The sequence below is a fragment of the Colletotrichum acutatum genome (assembly GCF_030867785.1).
Source record: "Colletotrichum acutatum strain CBS 112980 chromosome Unknown BDZ83scaffold_55, whole genome shotgun sequence".
Lineage (NCBI taxonomy): Eukaryota > Fungi > Ascomycota > Sordariomycetes > Glomerellales > Glomerellaceae > Colletotrichum > Colletotrichum acutatum.
This window is the reverse complement of record NW_026849049.1, coordinates 57,811-79,051: the sequence shown is the minus strand read 5'-3', so window position 1 is coordinate 79,051 and position 21,241 is coordinate 57,811. Positions and strand designations below refer to the sequence as shown.

The following is a 21,241-nucleotide window of genomic DNA, read 5'->3' as shown; positions in this document are numbered from 1 at the left end:
GAATTTACCGTGAGACAGGTTGCTTTTCAGACGAGATGACAGTCGCTGCTTGTAATTGATCGAAAAGGTTGGGGTGGCAGCTAGCGACTTTGGATGACTGGGCAGTTTTGCTGAATACCCGCCATCTGAGTCAGTTTCATCCCATCGTGTACCAACAACTGCACATCCATAACTGGTAGGTTCTCGGCGGTCCTTTTTGGACGAACTTGACTAATGCTTCAACCACGGATTTAACACTTTCCAGATATGTCGATATGGGTATGTCAAAAGAAAAAACAGCTAGTCCCCGACATCCAAGACAGCATGGATGGGCCTAGGAGCTATTTCAGCAACATGCCCTTTCCTTATGAAGTCATCGCGGGGCAATCGGACGCCGGATTTAGGCCCCGCGCTAGCAACTCTAAACTCTAAACGCCGGCAGTGGCTTCCGATTTCTCCTGCACTCAAGCATCAACTTCTTCCCCTCGCATCATTGCACCCCATCTTTGAGCCCTTACCACAGTGATTGCCACCATCCGAGAGTCGCTTAAACTTGTGCGGCAACTCGAATTGCTCAGAAACTCTAGGGACAATCGTGTCTGTAATCGTGCGTGATGTTTTGCGACATTTGGGAGCCCAGCGACAATTGGGCTGGCATATCTGATCAAGCGCGAAGAAAAAAGTTGCAAAATAAGCTCAATCAGCGCGCGTATCGTTAGTACTGCTTCAGGAAGATGCAAAACCCCAATGAACTCACCCTGTCCAGGTAGGAGACATGGAAAAAAGGGCGATCAGGCATCATCGAGTTCAGGAGAATCAGATAACCGGGGCGTGATCTGCACAATAGTCAGAGACACAACCATCAGACAGCACGAAGCCGAAGCTGGAGCAGCTAGTCTGATAGGCGCCGTTAGAAATGACGAGAGCATATTGATCACGTTATTGGCCGGATGCGAGCTCATCGAGTGTCCTCGACGGCAAGCGTTGGCTCGAACACGCATACAGCAAGTATACGAGGACTACTCTCTCCACGCTCCTAGACCAAAAGCTTTACATACTCTCATACGACTACGAGTTCTCGCCGCCCTCGCTCACAACGCATCGTGCATGGGGTTTCCCGCAGAAGGCCTATGCCGATCAGATTACATCTCACCATATAATACCTATGGCCCCTTGATCCCCTTTCAATCACGCATAGCCAGTCCAGCCCTGCAGCCTACTCTCCTGCAAAGAACGGTCCTTCACCATCCATGGATCGATCTGTTCCCTTTCCCTCGCCTCCGGGACAACGTTCTCGTCGGGGTAGTCAAAGGGGATCTGGACGACGACGAGCTATGCGCTGATATTTTGGAGGTCAAGGACGAGGATCTCGGCGACAAGCCTTCGCTGATTGTATGGGGCGAACCCTGGGACTCGAAAGCGTGGGAGGCGAACGAGAACTTCTTTACGAAATGGGGATTCTTGGTCAAGGGGTGTCCGGAGCTGTTAGAGGCTACAAACTGTTGGAGGGTGAAGCGGGGTGAAGAGAAATTCGTGTTCGAAGTTTGAGCTTAGCCTGAGGGAGGTTAATTGCACATGGGTATTCAGGCACTATATAGATCATGAACGAGAAAGGTTTCGTTAAGCAATCTGCTTTCGGGGGTTTAGTTCCCATGTCTTCTGTTGCTTCTTGCATTGTTAACCTGTAATATGTCCTCGCTGAGGCACACATTGTCCACTTTATTGATAAAGAAACCATCTGTGACAAAACCAACTGACTGCTGACCCAAGAGCAGAACATGAGGGTAATTAATCCTTCGTCGATTCCATGGGTTAGAACTTGAAGGACAATTTCCATGCAAATTCGTCGGGCCGCGCCTCGTTGGCCCGTGGGCACACGATTTGAAATAGGAGTTGCATCTCCGCAGGCAACTCCGCCAGATCTCCGCGTCTGACTTAGCTCCCGCGGCCAAACCTTGTTTCGGACAACCTTTCTCGAGACCTCCAACATCTCAGCTTCTTCGGTCACCAAAGAATCAGTAACCTGTTTGGCTCCAACAACCCATCAGCTCATCATGGCCCGCAGATCGAAACAAAAGTCATGCTTCACTTGTGTAGAGGCAAAGAGGCGTTGCGACCAGAGTCTCCCGGCCTGCTCACGGTGTCTGGACAAGGAAGTCGTTTGCACGTATCCTACTGTCCGACGAAGTAGACAGGCGCCGATATCCAGCCACGTCGGCTCGAGACTGGGGTCGGGATGGGATCTAGAGGCTTCGTGGCCGGGAAGCGGCATCGATAGTATCGGGGTCGTGCTAGATGAAGCCCTTTTTGCTCCGGCATCCGCACCAGGGCCAGCTGCAGATATCGCCGCAACGACGATGACAACCACGGCATCTTCCTCCACCTCCTCCGCCGCCATGACCCAGACCAACTCCGATGGCGCTTCACAGTCGGTTGTACCCAACGCGGAAGGCTTGAATTGGTTTCTCCAATCCACATCCTGGACCATCGACTACCAACGCGAAGCGCCGGTGTCGATTCCGCCAGCCGCGGTATTTACCAACTTCATCCGCGGACTGCAATCTTGGCTCGTCCGCTTCCTCCACAAGGGGTGCAATCCCTTCATCCACCAGCACCTCTACTCCGAGACGACCATGCCCCAGTGTATCCAGGACGCATACGCAGCTATTGCTATAGCGCAAACCATCACCCCGGATAACGAGCACGTCGTTGACGCCGTGTCGTCTAATTACATCATGACCCTCCTAGCCGCCAACTCCGCAGACGAGGCACCGTTTCTCCCGATCCTCTCGACGAGGCAACACCTGGCGCGCACACAGGCTCTTTTGATCCATCTGCTCTTGTGCCTCTTCTCCCCGTCAATACCTCGAAGAAGTAAAGCGGAGAATTTGATAGATACCCTACGTCTCTGGGCCCGCCAGCTATGGGAGTCGGCGGCGCTAGATGCAACGACGTCGCCCATCTTTCCGAACTTCCTGTCGAGGACGTCGTGTACTCAAACCATCGAGACGGACGTGGTTACTAGCCTGTACCAAGCCTTCATTCTCTCAGAGTCCATCCGTCGCACATTCCTTCTTACAAGTATGGCTACCGGAGTATACACCAGTCTCAAAGAGACGTGGACCCATGACTGTGCCGGTGACGTCTGCATCACGCTCCGCGGTGAGCTCTGGGAAGCTTCCTCACCTGCCCGCTGGGAAGCCGCCGCGCGGAAAGAGGACCCTTTGTTTCTCCATAGCCTGAAAGGGCAATCTCTGGTGGCCCGAGGGATTCGGGCTGCTGAGGTTGATGAATTCGCTCGGCTAATGTTCACTCTTCTATGGGGATTGGAAAAGGTAGATCAATGGGTTGTGAGCACTGGAGATTGTGTTTCTGTAGACTATGGGACTTGTATTTGAGCTGTACGAAGTTTGGCGTTACGGATTGATTAGCTGATTACTTATCGTTGCAATGAAGAAGGCGTGCAGTGCTCATTTAATCACCGTGAGATGTGGATGTGGCTTCTTTGAACGGTCTGAAATAGCAATTTGTTTCTAGGTTATTGACCGCATATGTATACATGTACTCTACATAATAGCACCACAACAAAAGAGTTACCGAACGTGATCCGTGAGACTTCGGCCTCTGGTTACCATGGTTGAAGACTAGGGAGTCCTTGAGCACGAAGCTGCGCATTCACTTCCTCATTGGCGTTGCGCCATAAACCTGCGACTTGCTCCTCATTCGACGCGACTGGGTTCGGGTCTCCGATTTTCCCACCAGGAAACACAAACTTGCCTTTGTATTTTAGAGAATCCTGGCGAATCTCGTTCGAGGCAGCTGCAAAGACGGGCGTAGCAGCGCCCTGCTCCGGGGAGATGAATGTCCAACGCGCAATCATCTTGACCAGACTAGGATTGATCGAGAACACCCCTTCGGTGGCAACTTCGCCAGGATGTACTGCCATGGATAGAATTGACAGCTTCTGCTCATCCATTCGTTTCTGTAGTTCTTGGGCGAAGATAGCGTTGGCAGCTTTGGACACGCCGTAGCGGATCGTGTCGAAGCCGAATATGAAGCGACCGACATAGCGCCATTGCCATGGAGGCGAGGGGACTGGGTTACGGAAGCAGTCGGGAGAATTAAAGTTGAACGGGAATTTGCCTGGGACCAATGCGGTTTGGGCACTCGAACTCATCGTGATCACTCGGACATCGGCGCCTTTATCCTGAAGTGCATTCTTGAGCAGCGGGAGCATGCGATTTGTGAAGAGAAAGGGGCCGATGAAACTGCAATTGTCAGTGCCTTTTGGTCATTTATTCAAACTATTTGAGGCTGGTTAACTTACTTGGTAGCCATATGGACCTCCCATCCTGGGCCAACCAGTTCCGTAGAAGTTGTTCCTGCGGCAGCGTTGTGAACTGAACGGTTTGAATGTGAGAAAGAAGCTAGAGGAAGCAGCAAGTTGATGAGGAGACGTACTAAGTATGTCGACTTTGCGCTCCTTCTCCTTGAGCTTGTCCGCTGTGGAAGTTACACTGCGCATGTCGGTGACATCCATGGTTATCCACTGCAGGTTCTCGGGATTGATTTCGGGGTGGGCGTCCAAGATTCGATAGCGTGACTTGATGGCTGTGGTTTCAGAGCGTGTGGTGATGTAGACTTTTGCACTCTTCTGGGCGAGAATTCCTGCTATTTCTCGACCAATGTCGCTGCTGTTGACCGTGACCTGTCAGATACCCGCCTGAGGGGCGAGAGATTCACAACACTGAGGTAGTTTGGAGATAGTTGCTTACTTGCCGCCCGTCACGACGGCAATCTTTCCTTTTAGATTAGGCATATCGTTGAGGGCCTTCCACTGTTTGGCCATTTTAGATGAACGGGCTTGAAAATAATAATTGAGGGCAGGCTCAGTTTTCAGGAGTCTTGAGCAGTTGCAGTAGACGTCTGGCTTGAGGCTGATAGATTGATAATGCGTTGGAAGTTTAGTGATGAACTTGAGATCCGTCAACCTTCCTTTATGCTCGATGCGATGAAATGGTCTTATGAAAATTGGACAGGTGCCCTGAGTTTCAAAGTTTAAGACACAAACCGAAGTCCGAAAGCATCGGGCCTGGAGTAAGCGCGTGTGACGATAATTTCCCCGCTCGGCAGTATTTTGATCTTATTACACGGACACGCGGAAAGAAGTGTCTCCCGAAGCATGAAAGAAGCATGATGTCAAGAATGAAATTATATCGATAGACTGTCAAACGTTAACTGTGTACCACGCCAAGCACAGAACATAATGCTGCGGAGTTGCTCTGGAGCACTAGCGGAGGAACGGCGGACGGACAGTGGAGGAAAATGGAGGGCCTGTCGGCTGGTCAGGAAGGGAATGTGGAGTTCCAAGAGATAGAATAGTATTCTGTAGAATACGATCCCCGGATTCTTGAATACAAAGTATTAACCGCCCCTTCTAACTCCTTCATGGCTATCATATTTAGGCATCAGTGCACATCGTTCCCTGCTGCTGACATCCTCTCCAACCCCCCTTTCAGTGTTTCTTCCACATCTAGGATGTTCACTTCACTCTCTTGTTCTTCGGAAAAGAGAGATGGGGTCTGCAGCTGGCCTGGAATTTTTCGCAGGAAAACACCAGCCCAAGCCTCAGCATCACTGAAGGGGATGCTTCAGCACGAGCTTCCCAAAAGCTCCTTGCTCGGTAACCGTCTTCATCTCTTTCAGCGCCTGTTCTCCAGTACCCTCAAACACACGTACGACGGGAAGCTCGAAGCCCTTTCCATAATTCTTGACTACCCAGTCGAGGGCAGCCCACATGTTGGCGGCTTTTTCGGGTTCTGCGGGAATAACACGGCGACCATCGGCAACCTCAAAGACGATATCGTAGTCTCGAGATCCGAGAACAGATTCGCTTGGTGAACGCTGCGCACCCATTGCATTGGCCCAAGAAAATTTGACATCGCCAGCGATATTGAATAGCGCAGCAAGGAGAAGCTGACTCGACTCGGGCAACCCTGCAGTCTCGAATCCCCAGACACGAGAGTGGCCTGTTTTGACGACCGCTTGTCTGACCTTGTCTAGGACATCTACATCCTTGTAGTCAAAACACTCGGTCACACCGAGTCCTCGGAGAAGATCATGACGGGAAGGAGATGCCGTAGTGATGATGTTGGTAACCCCGCTAGCTCGAGCCAGTTGGATGGCAGACAAGCCGACGGCCGTACCTCCACCCCATACGACCAGCGTGCCCTCCACAGCATCAGTACTAGATCCTGGAAGAGGGAGTTTGAAGTTGTTATACAATGCGTCGCTGGCGGTGTGGCAGACGGTGGTTATAGCTGCGGCGTCGGAGTGAGCCATATTCTCAGGGACTTTGAAAATGCCAACTCTCGGCGTGGAGATGCGCGGCTTATGAGCGCCGTACTCTTTGGAGTATTTTCCTTGGGCAACAGTCTGACCGGCCACGATATCGCCAACTTCGAGCCCGGAGTCGACAAGCGCGGGGCAATCTAGGACCTTGCCGCAGAAGTCTGATCCCGGGACAGAGTTCCGATAGTTGATGAAGTGTACTATCTTGAGATCAGCAGGGTTAACTCCCGAGTAGAGGACGTCAATGAGAATCTCGTCGTCTCGAGCTGTGACTGGAGGGAGATCGCGTCTAGTAGTGACTTGTCCATCATTTCCGATGAAGAGAGCAGCACCTGTCATGGTTGGGAGTACGTGTAAGTCGCAAAATATCAATGGAAGCGCGAGATGATTATTTAACAAAACATCCAACGTACTGAAGACACACGCGCAAGTGTTATTTATCTAGTCTTCGAAGGTGCAGGTGGAGGGACCCAGCTTCAGCACCAAGATTGCTCAAAGTCCGCCAAGTCCGCCTCTCTGCAGTCATACTACATGCTGTGACACAATTGGATTCAACTGTGACGGTCACAGCCCCCTTTTGGTCTCACTGAGAGGGAAATCAGTTGAAAGTCCGCAAAACCTGTCGGACTTTGTCAAAGGCCACGAACTTGATTCTGAGCTATGAAGTTATGATGTTTATGTTCACAGCCCCCACAGGTATGGAACTATGACATGGAAAAACATTTGTAAATGGCATTCCAAGATCAAATGACGCCTGAAAGAAAATCAGAAATCTCAAAAAAAGATCTTCAATGCATGATATGTTCATTGATATCTACCTATCAATAATCGAGTAACCGCCGAAGCATTACTTGCGAAAAGGTTCATGGAAGTTGATGGTTGCTGATTTCGCATAGGTACCTAGTATGAGTACCAGATCGAACATGTGATCGATGGCTGGCGATAAAGCGTCGTGTAGTCGTTTACATCTTGACTGGTGCCGACTGACGCGGAAGCCTCTGGACGCCCGTATCTAGGCTTTGATACCCATCCTCTCAGATGCCATCAATCTCGTCAAGAAGCGTTCTGTCGAAGAAAATCTATCAGCCATGGAGCGGAGGTTGGTCATCCACGATGTCATCTCCGATTCCGTTATTCTCATTCCACTCATCGGGGGCTTCAAACGTCTCATCCGAGATCCAGTTTCTCGAATGAGGAGGTCGGATAGGCTGACGATCATTAGGCAACCAGTACGCCTTGCGATAGCCATTGAAGAAGTTCATGCCTTCCTCCCGAACATCGCTGAACTCGCACATGTCCCAGTGCCAGACGGCGAGGTCGATCCACTGGATGCTGTTATCGCACTGGTGCTTCTTGCACTCGTCCAAGGCCTTGCCGAAGCTGATCCAGTCGGGCGTGTGTGGCGGCGCCGCTTTCGCACACCATTCTCCGGCGAGGTTTGGGAGCTTGGCGCCTTTGAGACGCCATTGGGTTTCTCCGATGCAGTATTGAATGCAGGTAGGCAGTCTGTCGATTCTGACGTGGCGTGCGCTGGTACGTTTGGGAGGTTTGGCGAAGACTGCCAAGGGGGCGAGAAGAATAGCGAGAGTAGTTGACAGCTTCATATTTGCGGTTGCGTGGGTGTATGTAGCTGTGTATGTGTATGAATGAATGGCTGTGAGTAGGTTCTCTTGATACGTTAGTTATACGCCTGACAGGAGGGAAAGGAATGTATGTACTTTGTTCAATGTGGTGCAATAGGTGGTAGCCACGATCAGTGTGGTATGTGAGAGATGAGAATGAGATGAAGCATGGGTTGGAAGAAAGCTCCAATGTTATATTGACGCTGAGGTGATCTCCGGAAGCCAATATGGAAAGGAAGTTCGGGGAAGCGGAGTGGTAAGGTTGAAGGTTTTAGGGAGTGGGCACGTTGGACATCGTGAATTCGAAGGCGTCGCGTTTCGGAGATACCCTGATCAGAGCAGAATACCTTACAATGATTTTGAATCAAAGCTTGGGTTCTTTGATAAGAATTCTTCGATAGATATCAAGGTATCTACCTTATCGATTAGATATTATCGCATCAACATGCAGTCAAACAGGCAACGAGGTGGCAAAGAGTTACCAACAACTATCATATTGATGAATGCGGCGATGAACGACTTCTACTACCAATGACGCTCCTCGGTAGACTGGCGTGAATTCTGTTGAACGCGTAACATATTCGTATCAACAAACTTCCTATAACCGCTGTGTTGCTGAATTCCAGAGTAGAGCAGAGTTCAGACTGTGAGAGACATAGAAATTCAAGCCACCAATGGTACTGGACCTTATTTCCCTGCACAAGCTTCAAAGCACACCCCCTTAAACGTCTTGTGAATCTTATCATCAGTAGTTACCGCCGAACAACAAGTCTTGTCTCTTCTCGCACACTTCTTCCCTTTGCTATTCTGGCAGTCTTTATCAGAATTACACATATCCTGACAATACTGCCCATCGAACGCGCCGCAGAACGGGTCGCCTTGAACAGGCTCCATACAGTCACACAGCTCGTCTTCTCCAGCACCGCAGCTTGATCCGCTGACGATGGGTTCTTGGCAGCTTTCGAGGAGGGAGACACCTGTTGTACAGGTGTGTGGCTCGAGGCAGTGGCCTGAGTGACAGTTGAAGCTTTCTGGGCACTATCGTCGTGTTAAGTTGAATCGTCTTATACCGTGAACAACGGATCGTGTTGAAGAAGAGCCTCACCTTATTTCCGCACTTGCCGCAATTCATGGGATCGCTCTGGAATGTGTCTCTGGGCAGGCACTCGGAGTTGCAGCACGTCGTGCTCCCGCCACACTAGGCGCATAGTCCAATTAGCCGCCGATACAAAGTCGTGGTACTCGTTTTACAAAGACGAGTTTTCATGTCGAGGGTGACTTGCCTTGGTCCCGCACTTTCCGCAATTCTTGCCATCACTCTGCAACTGCGTCGCACTCATACACTTGGAATCGCAACAAGTTTGCCCTTCATCACACTAAAAGACGTGAGTGAATGATTAGGAACGTCGAGTTAGAGGACTGGAGAAAATACAAGGATTCATGAATACACCTTGACGCCACATTTGCCACAATTTTTGCTGTCGGTTTGGAAGCTGGTTTCAGGAACACACTTCGAATTGCAACAATTCTCCTTTTCTCCGCACTGGCAGTCATTCACCACATTAATCCATAGACCATATATTGGGGCTGAAAGGGGGGAAATGAGCAACAAAACTTACCTTGTTTCCACACTTCCCGCAGTTACCAACATCAGTTGTCGTATCGACACACTCGGCCGTCTTCCCAGTCTTGCAAAACGTCTTGGGCTTCTCGCATGTCTGGCAGAGGGTATCACAGTTCGGGAGGACGAGTTTGAGGGGCAGACAGAGTACCGAGCAGAGGGCGGGCAACTCGTTAGTAGATACGGTATCTTGAGAGAGCTCTTGAGCCGCTGGTAAGTTTGTTAGTCTTGGGTGAAGTTAGGAACAAGTGCGGAGCTTACAGATCCCTGTGCTGGCGATAAGAAGCCAGATTGCTATGGATTTGGGGATTCTCATTTTTCACTGCTGAAAGTTGGTGATCTGGGAATATGGTGCCACTTTCCTGCGAGGCAAGGCACTTGAAGAAAAATGGGTGGACGCCGTCGAAGATTTTGTGGAATATCTGTAAATCTTATATAGATAGCTTGTCTGCGCAACTCTTAATATCCATTTTGACTGAGCTTTACTTCGTGGTGTATTGATTCCATCGTGGACCAGATTCACGAGTGCAATGTTAAGCATAGGAGACGTCGCACTGTAATATCGTAACCGTTCGCCTTGAGCAACGCATCCAGGAGGAGCAACCCAGCTCCATTGCGATTCTTAACTGGGTAAGCGATCAGATGTCTCGACGCTCGTCAAACCTAGGAGTTTCATCACTGATCAATGACCAATAGTGAAGAGTTGTCCCAGCCAACACGTATTACATGAAGCGGCCAATAGTCTCAGATACTGTTACTTAATCGATAACCTGGGGTGATTCTTGGCTTGGACGGCTAAACCCATAGCCAATGGCTCACAAGCTTCATAGCCCATCGGCAATCTCGCAATATGTCAAGACCGATACTGAAAGACATGTTGATAGATAAGGTGTGGCGACGCAATGGGACCAATCATGTAGATCTATAGCTAAATCTATCTTTCCTCTTGCTGAAATTCAGCTGATCGCCTAATCTTGGCGAAGCCGTTTGATGACCTTAAAGTCTGGCCGTTGGTCAGCTTCGCCAAGGCCAAGAACATCCCAAGAGCACCAAGCCTTGGACAAAGTCACAGGTGGAGAGGAGGGCGTCGGCGCAGCAAAGGACCCCTCAAAGCAGCTCCGGTCTGGTTCTTTGAGAGATTCTTCGTTCTCCGAGTTGCGAGTGCGACTTGGTGGATACTCGTCTCTGCTGCTGTATGTATGATGACGGCGCCGTGGCCAAGCGTCAAAGGCAAGGTAGACATTCTGCATGCCCCCAACCCCGCGGGACCGGCAGACAGACGCTTGAGAATGGGGTCAATACCATCATCCAAGACGTGGGCATATGCATAGTGCCGTAATACAAGCTCATGGGAGGAGGGAGGATAAGCAATGGTCAAGCTTCATGCGGGCCATTCTTGGAACGAGGAAAGAGTAAGACGGGCAAGACGGATAGTTGTGGGCTTGGGTTGCGATAGCAGAACCGATTACCATCGCGAGCAAGTTGCTGCTGTAGTGACCGCCCTTCAAGTGTGTTTGTGATGGACGAGCATGCGGCCATCCATAGGGGAGGTGTCTCACCCCAGCTACGTTGCTGCAAACGTGCGAGCAACGTGTCGTTGTCTTCAAGGGAAAAGTAACTTACGCTAATAGCGCCGGAGTGGAAAACCGAGAATTAGAGTCCAACATAGACCGTTCCGAGGGGTTGGTTCGGGTCGATGGCCGGTGACGCAAGGTGACGGCATGGATAGTGTCAGTGAGCATGATTTGGATTCTCTACGAAGCTATACACGAACCCGATCTGTGGTTTCGACGATACCAGGGAGCACGGCGACGGCTTGGCGAAATAGTTTCGTTGCCAAGGACATACGAGGAAGAACTAGTAGTGTTTCTGGCCTGAGCGAGCGTGGAACGAAAGAACCGAGGGGCTCGAAGGGGGGCGGAATGGCGCTCTGGGTTGAACCTCCTACGTCACTTGGCCCGGTCCACACCATCTTGCGCGGTCGCGAGGAGCCAAGCGCTTGGCGACTCCACCGAAAAGATTGTGACCGTGTCAGACCATTCGATGTTGCACTTGGTGAACAAGAATGACAAGAATTAGAAACTTGAGCTCGGCGCTGGAGAGGATGTCGGTTTGAGGCCGTTTGGATGAGGAAGGGGGAGTACACTAGCCGCCGGGAGCGATGATTCGATCTCGGATGCCTCGTGCGCAGATATGGGCGCCGGGCGCGGGGTGATGGGCGACAGGCAGCACAGATGAGGAAAACCGACAGAAGGGATCAGCATCGCGTTTGGATCGTCGACGCAACCCCTCCATGTGTGCGATGTAATGTCTCTCGTCCCCTCGTTCTGGTCTGTGTGTGATGGGTGGTTTGGTTGTGCGAGCAGCGAGCCTGTGTCCTCGGGTTGCGGGCTGCGAGCTTCGGGGCCGTGAGTGGTCAATTGACGGCAATGTGGGATGATGGGGTCAATGGGGATTTTCTGGGGTCTAGAATGCCTGGGCCCAGCTTCGGTCATCCCACGTCGGAGCTGATCCAACGTCGTTGCGTCGTAGGACAAGAACCGCCAAGGGCCGCCAAGTAGAGCCGGCGCAAACGGAGTCGCAATGGTGGGTAGCTGGGTCCTGACTGTAGTCATGCCATGGTATACGGTACGCGCGAAGCATGGACAGGAGGCCATGGGTAGAATAGTTGTCGCCTTGCCAGTTGATCAGGATGGGTCTATTTCTAGAGGATTCGGTATTGATGGTATGTAGGCTGGGCATAACTGCCAGAAACCCACATTCCAACGTGAGTGAATGGTTGCAGCGGTTGCAGAAATGGTAAGATAGCCGTGACATTCCTCGCTTGCAGTCGGAATAGACTTGCTTTTTCGTCTGACCATGTCCGGGGCGGCACGGCGACGTTCGCCGGCAATCGTTGTCCGGAGGCTGGAGATGTTTCCTATATCGTCCGCGCCGGCGGCTCGCCGTCGAACCCCGATCCACCTTGTCCTGCCGTCCAAGTCTGCCTAACCAGACCTTCTGATATGCAAGATGGTGTTAGATGGTGTGAAAGATAGTGTACGACCGACGGCGCGGACGAAGTGGTATGGTAAAGGTCGGATTCTTGGCGGCGGACGGAGTTGGGCGAAAAGTGATTAAATGTGGTGTGCCGTGTTGCCATCCGGTCTCGCCATCTCGCTCCGCCCGGCGGAACGCGAAGCCAGCGTCTGGCTCCGACTTTCTTCGGGTTCGGTGATGGATTCGACAAGCCCATATCTTACGAAGAAGACTGATCAGCTGACGCGTAGGGAGGGTACACGTGATGTCAAAGCTTGTGAAGAGTCAGAGCAGAGCCTCTCTCAGCCTCAGCTCTCGGAGATATAGGATGACTGGGTTTGGCATGTCGTTCCGGGGTGCAAGTAGGAGTTCGGCATCTGGAGAGGCGTTGGTGAAAGGATCACGTTGTTTCGGGGTCTGTTTTTGTTGAGGTGATGCCGAGAGTTGTTCCATTTGGGCGTACCTCCCCATTCGTATCTAGGCACGCTAGGCAAGTACCTCTGCGTGGCCAGGAAGGTGCAACGCAAACGGCCAAACCACAAAACACAGCGCCCAGTTCCAGCGGCTCTCCGTGGCCGTTGTGGGCTTTTGCGGCAGCCAAGGCGCCATGATTCGCCCCCTTGCAACTACCTTACAGCGGATAGTCGCGGCGAGTCCGCTGAGGTGCGTAGGTACCATGGCTGTGCATCTTGGCTGGCAAGGTACCTCCGCCCGCTGTAACCAGGTGCTGTGTTGCTGAACCAGCTGGAGGCGAGCCAAGAGAGAAGGAATCCAGTAGCCAAGAGGCGACGGGCCAATCAAACAACATGCTCGTGCAAAAAGACCCATATAATATGTGAAAATGTCTGTGCGTCTGGCTTGGGTACGTCCAGCAGCACGTGATGCATGCCCCCCATGGCGCAGTCGACACTTGCCATTGGTTCATCGCATCGAACAACTTTATTCGCCGAGCGGCGGCCAATGGCGTCACTGACATGAAATGGGTTCGTTCCATTCCTCTGCCTTCATGGCGAAAAAGCTGCAGAGTCACACTCAATTTTCAAATATGTGTGCACGCTAAGAACTTTCAATCTGTTTGCAGCTGTAATGGCCCGTTCGTTTTATAGTCGTTCTTATGTTTTTTTTTTGCATGAAGGCTCCAATGGCACAACACCATCTTCCTGCTACTGCAGCTCACGCTCCGTTGGCAGCTTGACACAACTGGCCCATACGAGCAAATACCTCCAGTCTCTCATCATGAAGTTGCATTCTTTCAATAAGGTGTCATAGAGAAACAACCTGCAACTTGCCTCAATCTCAATGAGTACCTTAAGGCAAGAGAGTGAATACTCACATTGCGTGCCCCCGGGCCTCCCTCCGGTCCTTCTCTCCAGAGTTCCTTCGTTCCCCAGTGCCCCCTGCTCTTTCCCTACCTTAATCCGTGCCCCACCACCGGACCCCACTCCCTCTGGGTGCCCCACTTCCGTCCACGCCGCTTCCCTCCGCCAAGAGCTCCGCCAAGGTCATCGTCACCCGAGGACCACCACCCAACCGGACCGTCTTTGCTCTCAGTCCCTTTTTTTCTTCTGCCTTTTCCAACTCCAAACCGAACCTCTCAGGAAACTGGAACGGTCTCCAAAAGCCAAGAAGCTCACCACCCGCCAAGTTCAGCCAAGTCAAGCTTCCATGTCTACCGCCTTGGTACAACCATCAACGCCCAATCATACACTTTCAGTCGGCACAATGACCGAATGCCTTTTTTCTTTTGCAAGCTCTCGTGCCAATGTTCCCTTCACGACAACGCCCCTCTACGAAGGGGGGGCGTGTTATCATATGCCCAGACCTTGGCATCTTTCCCAGCTTTTTCTTTCTCTCTCTTTCACTTCCCCAGTCTGACACTGATGACCTTGTGGGTTACGAGGCACAAGCTTCCAAACTTTTCGAAACCCTGCGCATTTCCAAGTCTACCAGTCTCCCGGCTGTCAGTCTATAAAGGTAGCCTTGTCCCCCCTCATCCTTCATGATCTCAAACTCTAGATCTGTCCTTCAAACAGCTTCCCCTCTCCTTCCTTCCAACCACACATCGGAAGAAGAAGCTTTTCCAGGTTACCAAGCCAACCAACAACCATCCTCCCTAACCACATCAACGAGTGAGAGGCATCAACACCACCGCCTATCTCTAGTCTTGATTTGGCAAGTTCTACCAGCTGATTCAAGCTTCTCTCCACCTACCATCTCGATCGTGAATGGAAACATCCTACATTGCATCGACGTCGCCAGCTCAGACACGACACAATGTCTGGTGACTACCCAAAACACCCCTTCCTGCTGACGGTCCAAGAGACCGCTCAGGCGCTCGGAGTTGACCCCGACAAGGGACTGTCTTCGCAGCAAGTCCAGCAGGCTTCGGACAAGTACCCTCCCAATGAGTTCGAAGTCGGCGAGTCGGTGCCATGGTACACCATTCTCAGCAAGCAGTTGTTCAATGCCATGGTGCTCGTTCTCGTCTTCGCCATGATTCTCAGTTTCGCCATCAACGACTACATCGAGGGTGGCGTCCTTGCCTTTGTCATTGTCGCCAACGTCACCATCGGTTTCTGGCAGGAATACCGCGCTGAGAAGCAGATGGATGCTCTCCGCACTCTTTCTGCCCCCTCTGCCAATGTTCTCCGCGACGGAAAGACCAAGGTCATCCCTAAGTAAGTACGCGCAATGCGTCAACGCACAGTTCCCCCACTTTCTCTCACCTTGGCTCTCTTGGCTCTTAGCCGCCTTGCTTGTTTCCCCTTGGCAAACATGCTAACCATTGCAACAGCGCCGAAGTTGTCCCTGGTGACATCATCCTTCTCAAGATGGGTGATACCGTGCCTGCCGACATGCGCATGTTCGAGGCTATGAACCTGTCTTGCGACGAGCAGTCGCTTACCGGTGAAGCTCAACCCGTCGACAAGACTACCGAAGCCAACATCATGGTCCCTGGCTCCGAGAAGAAAGCCACAGAAGAGGGCGAAGTCGGTATTGGTGACCGTCTGAATATCGCATACGCCACAACAATTGTTCGCAAGGGCCGTGGTCGCGGTATTGTGGTTGCTACTGGCATGCAGACCGAGGTCGGCAAGATCGCCGCATCCACTCAGAAGAAGACTCGCAAGCCTGGTCGCTCCATGAACTACAAGAAATACGGCAAGCGTCAGCCCGTTGTTGGTCTCTCGAGACGTGTCTACGATGCTGTTGGCAAGTTCTTGGGTCTCACTGAGGGTACCCCTCTGCAGAAGAAGCTGGCCGCTCTGGCCTACCTTCTTTTCGGTTGTGCCATCATTCTGGCCATCATTGTCTTCGCTGCCCACAAATTCGATGTTACTGGTGAAGTCATCATCTATGCCGTGTCTCTCGGTATTGCCATCATCCCGGAATCTCTCGTCGCGTAAGTATTTAACAATTCTTTGCCAACTCAAGTCGCCACTAACAACAACCCAATAGTGTCCTTACAATCACAATGGTTGTCGCCGTGACGGTCATGCGAAAGTCCAACGTCGTCGTGCGAGACCTTTCTGCCCTCGAGGCCCTTGGTGGTGTTACCAACATCTGCTCCGATAAGACTGGAACCCTTACACAGGGTGCTATGATTGTCCGCAAGGCTTGGCTTCCATTCTCCCACACCTACACTGTCCGAGACTCGCAAAGCCCCAACGACCCGACCAAGGGTCGCGTCACCCACTCGGAGTCAAAGGAGCAGGAGAAGGTCGTCGATGAGGCCCCCAAGCGCGACTACGATCAGGAGCGATCTGCCGCTGTTCTCAAGTTCGATGTCCCCGAGGAGAAGCTTCAGAACAAGCAGCCTGCGAAGGCGCCCGAGGCCGAGAATGAGGCCGAGATGACCCCGCGCCTCAAGGCCTTCCTCCTGTCTTCCGCTCTCTGCAACCTGGCCACTGTCCGATACGACGACGAGGAAGCCAAATGGCAAACCACTGGCGAACCCACCGAGATTGCGCTTCAAATCTTTTCACACCGCTTCAAGCTCGGAAAGAAGTCCCTCGAGGGCCTTGGCTGGAAACAACTTGCTGAATTCCCCTTCGACAGCTCCATCAAGCGTATGTCTGTCATCTATGACATCCCCGAGAACGATGAGACTGCCGATATCTGGAGTCCCGAAAACAGTCTGGTCTTTACCAAAGGTGCCGTCGAGCGCATCCTGGATCTCTGCACCCACATCGGTTTTGGCGAGGATAGACAGGAGCTCACCGACGCCTTGAAAGAGGACGTTCTAAGCCAGATGAACGAGTTGGCCTCCCAAGGCCAGCGAGTTCTCGCCATCGGCTGCCGGGACTGGAATGGAAAGTTCACCACCAAGCAGGCTGATGTCGCCCAGGAGAAGGAAGATGCTCTGCGTACCGAAGTTGAGCAGGGTCTTACTCTCCTGGGTCTCGCTGGTATCTACGACCCTCCCCGCCGCGAGACTAAGCCATCCATCGCCGAATGTTCTTCTGCCGGTATCAAGGTCCACATGCTTACGGGTGACCACCCCGAGACAGCCAAGGCTATTGCCAAAGAAGTCGGCATCATCCCCAAGAACCTGGGTGTTCTCCCCGACGAAGTAGCCAAAGCAGTTGTGCAGAAGGCCACGGATTTCGACAAGATGACTGATGCCGAGATCGATGCCATGCCCGAGCTGCCTCTGGTCATTGCCCGTTGTGCTCCCGATACCAAGACTCGCATGATCGACGCCCTCCGTCGCCGCAACGCCTTCATGGCCATGACTGGTGATGGTGTCAACGATGCCCCTTCCTTGGCTCGTGCTGATGTCGGCATTGCCATGGGCTCTGGTTCTGATGTTGCCAAGTCGGCCTCCAAGATTGTGCTCACGGACGACAAGTTCAACTCCATCGTTTCCGCCATTCGCCAGGGTCGTCGCATGTTTGACAACATCCAGAAGTTCATTCTCCATCTTCTCAGCTCCAACGTTGGCGAGGTTATTCTGTTGTGCTGCGGTCTTGCTTTCCGCGACGGTGCCGATCTGTCCGTCTTCCCAATTTCTCCGCTTGAGATTCTCTGGATCAACATGGTTACCTCATCCTTCCCCGCCTTTGGTCTGGGTCGTGAGCAGGCTGCTTCCGACGTTATGCGCAAGCCCCCTCAGAACAAGAAGCGCGGTGTTTTCACCAACCAGATCATCATTGATATGATTGTCTACGGTATCATTATGGGCGCCTTGACCTTGGCCACTTTCATCATTGTCGTCTACGGAGCCAACGGCGGAAACCTGGGTTCCGAGTGCAACAAGACCTTCACCGAGGCTTGCAGACCCGTTTTCCGTGCCCGCGCTGCTGTCTTTGCCGAGCTCACCTGGATCATTCTCATCTCTGCCTGGGAGTTCAAGAATCTTCGCCGCTCCATGTTCCGTCTCAACCCCGACAGCAAGAGCAAGTTCCCCTTCTTCAAGGATATTTACGGCAACAAGTTCCTGTTCTGGGCTGTCATCATTGGTGCCCTGTCTGTGTTCCCCGTCATCTACATCCCGACCCTCAACACCACACTTTTCAAGCACATTGGAATCACTTGGGAGTGGGGTATTGTTGTCGGATTCACTCTCCTGTACGTCGTTGGTGTCGAGGCTTGGAAGTTCGTCAAGCGCACCTTCAACCTCCTCGACGACCACCAGGTCGTTCGCGGTGCTTTCAGCCAGGGTGGCGAAGACGAGGGCCGCGACTTCAAGAAGACCATCACCTTCAGTTCTTTCAAGAGTTGGCACTCTTTCGGCCGCAAGGATACTGGCGAGTCGACTGGCCGCCGTAGCCGCTCTCAGCACCGCACCAACACCAACCTCTCGGGCGATACCCACACTGCTGATGCTTCCCCGAGCAACAGCAATGACGAGAAGGCGCGCATGGCGGGCGGTGAATGCTGAACGGCATGGCCTATTTTATTGTTTTTTCTGTGATTTGATTCGCAAAGAGTTAATGATACCACTGTCACGAAGAGGATTTGTCGCATAGCGCAAGATCCATGATTTGACGGCCTAGTCAGAGGAGGAAAGAGGCAGGCCGTGTTTCAGGGAGAGGATGATTGGTTTGTACCCTCGAGAGGGCTTTTACATGGTACTATGGTTGAGCATCACGATGGATCAATAGACCGTCTTGATTTTGATAGGCTAGAGCAATAATGACCTGGAAACAATTTTTGACTTTCTCAAAGTGAATGCACAATGGTTCGCATCCAAGTACAAGCGGCAGCTGCTCAGAGTCCACACATCAGACGTGAACATGTCGCATCTTCCAGATTCGCCGAGAAGATTGTGCGGAAAACAGTCGGGTCCCGTGAAAAAGCTACCGATCCAATCGCTCTATGGTTTCGTCAATAACAAGAGAATGAATTAGGTACTAGCTGAAGGGTGGGCAAGTGCTCATACTTCGAGAACCCACGTCCTGTCACACCGGTACTCGCGGAGATGGAGCCGACTAGTCACCGGTCATCGGACACGGGGTTGGCCCGACTGGGAAACGGTGGCTGACTGCCGGCGAGGTGAATTGGCCCGGGTAGTCATGGGGGATCTCTGATTGTTTCCACGGACTTTTGGCGTGATTTGCCTTTCTCGAATCCGATTGACGGGATCGACGCCACGGATACGGGTAACGCTTTTGGGGCTTGAATTGCGGGTATTATGTACCCCGCGGATGATCCGCGGATCCGCCATCTTGGTCAGCCCGCATGTCTCCGTGGCTATGGTTCCTACGAGGGTAGGCACGGTAGGGTATCTGTGCTATCGTCCGAGTCCTTCCGCTTAGTTCGGATTAATCCTCGCCGGTACTTGCTGTTGACTGCATGTCGTTCGGCCCGGGGAGCAAGCTATGCCTGAATAGGGCTGACAAAGAGCAATACGACCGCTATGGCGCATAGAGCTTCTTGGGTCTGAGCCTTTGAGGTGAGATTGGCGGGACTGATATAAAAGTCCTAAGTGCCCGGTATATCGATGAGCACAGAATATTGTATCTATCACACATCTTCGAGACTTCGAACTACCAACATTTGTCCGCAACAATGTCTCCAACTTTAGACTTGAACATCCCTCCTTCAAAGTCGACGGTCTCCGTCTCCATCATCGACACAACACTCAATGGCGACCTCCCCACGGCACCCTTCATGGGTCCTGCTATGAATGGCTTCGAGAGGTGGTACGGCGTAGGCTACGCATTTCTGGTGACGCACCAGGACGCTGCTGGAAAGATTAGACGCGTAGTTTTTGATCTCGGTCTGCCGAAGGACTGGGACAATGACTTCTCTCCAGCTGTACTGGAGATGGGACAGAACTTGGACGGCACGATGATTGCTCAAAAGTACGTCTCCGAGATCCTGACCGAGGGCGGTCTTGACTTGGGGGAGATCGAGGCGCTCTTCTGGAGGTACGTAAGCCATGCTTGCTTTTTTGTGCAAAATGAAAGTAACTTGAGAATGTGATAGCTGATATGGTGCATAGTCACGCACACCCAGATCACATTGGCCGCCCGTCACTCTTTCCCTCCAAGGCATCGCTCATCGTCGGTCCGGGGGTGAAGGAGGCGTATCTCCCTGGCTACCCAACCATCCCAGACGCACCTGTCCTCGCTCGCGAGTTCGAGGGCCGCGAAGTGCGGGAATTGGACTTTACTTCCACCGATATTGAAATCGGGGGGCTAAAGGCGCTGGATTACTTCAACGACGGGAGTTTCTACCTCCTCTCCGCGCCGGGCCACGCCATCGGACATATCAACGCCCTGGCGCGTACCACTGAGGATAGTTTCATGTACTTTGCAGGCGACTCCTTCCATCATAGCTCCGTCCTCAGACCGCACGGCGGCGCGACGCTACCAGAGGAAATCCGGCTGCCGGGCCACAGCTGCTGTTCGGGACGGGCGTTCCACGCAGTCCACCCCGTGGCTGGTAACTCTGCCGCCCTGGGGCCGTACAGCAAGGATCTAGGGGAGGCGGGGAGCGACGCCAACGGAATCCCGTTTCATGCGCTGCCTGAGGGTGGGATATTTATGGACTTGGAGGCGTCGAGGGAGACTGTGCGTGCTATTCAGCGGTTTGATGCGAGCCCAGATGTTTTTGTTGTGGCGTCGCATGATAGTAGTTTGGTTGGTATTGTGGATGTGTTTCCTGCGGATGGAAGTGAGTGGAGGGCGAAGGGGTGGAAGGAGGGTGGGAAGTGGGTGTTTTTGAAGGATTTCGAGAAGGCGATTGAGATTGCTAACTCTAAGGAAAATTTGTGAGAGTGATGATCAGTGTATGTTGCAGTAGCTTTGTATCTGTAGACCTTCTCCTCTTTGATCTTGATGTCTACTTCCACGTTGTCTGTGTTGCTGCTTTTTGCTGAACCTGAAACCGAAGCCTCATTGTAATTATCTTTCAGGTTTTTCCTTATTTTTGACGTAGGTTGCCTCGATCACATCTACACCAACTGCATCAAAGATTCTTTGCCCAACATATGCTTCCAAAATCTCGATAGTCGATACAGAACCCCCATTCGCATTTGATGCGCCCATTGGTTCAACAAGTAAAGGAACATTCAACGCCGGCTACGATAATTCAGGACGGTGCCGGATCGCAGTCAGGGACGTTTTTGCACTGGGTGTCCGGCCCATAGACGCCGTCGATTGCGCCAGAAAGGCTGGCGCAAGCCTCGACGCGATCATCG

General features: G+C 52.2%; 9 protein-coding genes across 9 annotated transcripts; 4 read left to right on the top strand and 5 right to left on the bottom strand.

The window, feature by feature from the left end:
* Window positions 1-449: 449 nt before the first annotated feature.
* Window positions 450-1,593, top strand: BDZ83DRAFT_623777 (uncharacterized protein). Its single transcript, XM_060508398.1, has 2 exons — window positions 450-693; window positions 746-1,593. Exons 1-2 carry the CDS (start codon window positions 594-596, stop codon window positions 1,525-1,527), a joined length of 882 nt encoding a protein of 293 aa, XP_060364220.1. The 5' UTR covers window positions 450-593; the 3' UTR covers window positions 1,528-1,593.
* A 369-nt stretch (window positions 1,594-1,962) lies between these two features.
* Window positions 1,963-3,581, top strand: BDZ83DRAFT_623775 (uncharacterized protein). Its single transcript, XM_060508397.1, has one exon. The coding sequence runs from the start codon at window positions 2,034-2,036 to the stop codon at window positions 3,375-3,377; it is 1,344 nt and encodes a 447-aa protein (XP_060364219.1). The 5' UTR covers window positions 1,963-2,033; the 3' UTR covers window positions 3,378-3,581.
* A 26-nt stretch (window positions 3,582-3,607) lies between these two features.
* BDZ83DRAFT_752820 (short-chain dehydrogenase/ reductase) lies at window positions 3,608-4,828 on the bottom strand (the record flags this gene model as incomplete). The annotated part of the gene is made up of 4 exons (XM_060514259.1): window positions 3,608-4,247; window positions 4,307-4,379; window positions 4,441-4,673; window positions 4,755-4,828. The coding sequence occupies 4 exons, from the start codon at window positions 4,826-4,828 to the stop codon at window positions 3,608-3,610; spliced, it is 1,020 nt and encodes a 339-aa protein (XP_060364218.1).
* A 785-nt stretch (window positions 4,829-5,613) lies between these two features.
* Window positions 5,614-6,669, bottom strand: BDZ83DRAFT_700725 (alcohol dehydrogenase; the record flags this gene model as incomplete). The annotated part of the gene is made up of 1 exon (XM_060511433.1): window positions 5,614-6,669. The coding sequence occupies one exon, from the start codon at window positions 6,667-6,669 to the stop codon at window positions 5,614-5,616; it is 1,056 nt and encodes a 351-aa protein (XP_060364217.1).
* Window positions 6,670-7,325: 656 nt separating this feature from the next.
* On the bottom strand, window positions 7,326-7,934 carry BDZ83DRAFT_731307 (uncharacterized protein; the record flags this gene model as incomplete). The annotated part of the gene is made up of 1 exon (XM_060512867.1): window positions 7,326-7,934. One exon carries the CDS (start codon window positions 7,932-7,934, stop codon window positions 7,413-7,415), a length of 522 nt encoding a protein of 173 aa, XP_060364216.1. The 3' UTR covers window positions 7,326-7,412.
* A 523-nt stretch (window positions 7,935-8,457) lies between these two features.
* Window positions 8,458-9,470, bottom strand: BDZ83DRAFT_623771 (uncharacterized protein). The gene is made up of 4 exons (XM_060508396.1): window positions 9,385-9,470; window positions 9,236-9,328; window positions 9,058-9,150; window positions 8,458-8,990 (listed from the first exon to the last, which is right to left on the bottom strand). The coding sequence occupies exons 2-4, from the start codon at window positions 9,290-9,292 to the stop codon at window positions 8,640-8,642; spliced, it is 501 nt and encodes a 166-aa protein (XP_060364215.1). The 5' UTR covers window positions 9,293-9,328; window positions 9,385-9,470; the 3' UTR covers window positions 8,458-8,639.
* A 1,609-nt stretch (window positions 9,471-11,079) lies between these two features.
* On the bottom strand, window positions 11,080-12,361 carry BDZ83DRAFT_359822 (uncharacterized protein). The gene is made up of 2 exons (XM_060502570.1): window positions 11,718-12,361; window positions 11,080-11,668 (listed from the first exon to the last, which is right to left on the bottom strand). The coding sequence occupies exons 1-2, from the start codon at window positions 12,228-12,230 to the stop codon at window positions 11,336-11,338; spliced, it is 846 nt and encodes a 281-aa protein (XP_060364214.1). The 5' UTR covers window positions 12,231-12,361; the 3' UTR covers window positions 11,080-11,335.
* A 2,504-nt stretch (window positions 12,362-14,865) lies between these two features.
* On the top strand, window positions 14,866-18,475 carry BDZ83DRAFT_752817 (potassium/sodium efflux P-type ATPase; the record flags this gene model as incomplete). Its single annotated transcript, XM_060514258.1, has 3 exons — window positions 14,866-15,269; window positions 15,386-15,994; window positions 16,051-18,475. The coding sequence occupies 3 exons, from the start codon at window positions 14,866-14,868 to the stop codon at window positions 18,473-18,475; spliced, it is 3,438 nt and encodes a 1,145-aa protein (XP_060364213.1).
* Window positions 18,476-19,538: 1,063 nt separating this feature from the next.
* On the top strand, window positions 19,539-20,816 carry BDZ83DRAFT_779623 (metallo-beta-lactamase superfamily protein; the record flags this gene model as incomplete). Its single annotated transcript, XM_060515520.1, has 2 exons — window positions 19,539-19,967; window positions 20,042-20,816. Exons 1-2 carry the CDS (start codon window positions 19,606-19,608, stop codon window positions 20,814-20,816), a joined length of 1,137 nt encoding a protein of 378 aa, XP_060364212.1. The 5' UTR covers window positions 19,539-19,605.
* Window positions 20,817-21,241: the final 425 nt, after the last annotated feature.

Coding starts and splice junctions, on each gene's coding strand:
- BDZ83DRAFT_623775 (XM_060508397.1), top strand. CDS start 2,034: ATGGCCCGCAGATCGAAACAAAAGTCATGCTTCACTTGTGTAGAGGCA.
- BDZ83DRAFT_623771 (XM_060508396.1), bottom strand. CDS start 9,292: ATGAGTGCGACGCAGTTGCAGAGTGATGGCAAGAATTGCGGAAAGTGC. Junction 9,151..9,235: donor GCGGAAAGTGCGGGACCAAG/GCAAGTCACCCT, acceptor CTATGCGCCTAG/TGTGGCGGGAGCACGACGTG. Junction 8,991..9,057: donor GCGGCAAGTGCGGAAATAAG/GTGAGGCTCTTC, acceptor ACACGACGATAG/TGCCCAGAAAGCTTCAACTG.
- BDZ83DRAFT_623777 (XM_060508398.1), top strand. CDS start 594: ATGTTTTGCGACATTTGGGAGCCCAGCGACAATTGGGCTGGCATATCT. Junction 694..745: donor GCTCAATCAGCGCGCGTATC/GTTAGTACTGCT, acceptor CACCCTGTCCAG/GTAGGAGACATGGAAAAAAG.
- BDZ83DRAFT_359822 (XM_060502570.1), bottom strand. CDS start 12,230: ATGGCCTCCTGTCCATGCTTCGCGCGTACCGTATACCATGGCATGACT. Junction 11,669..11,717: donor CATCGCTCCCGGCGGCTAGT/GTACTCCCCCTT, acceptor CATCCTCTCCAG/CGCCGAGCTCAAGTTTCTAA.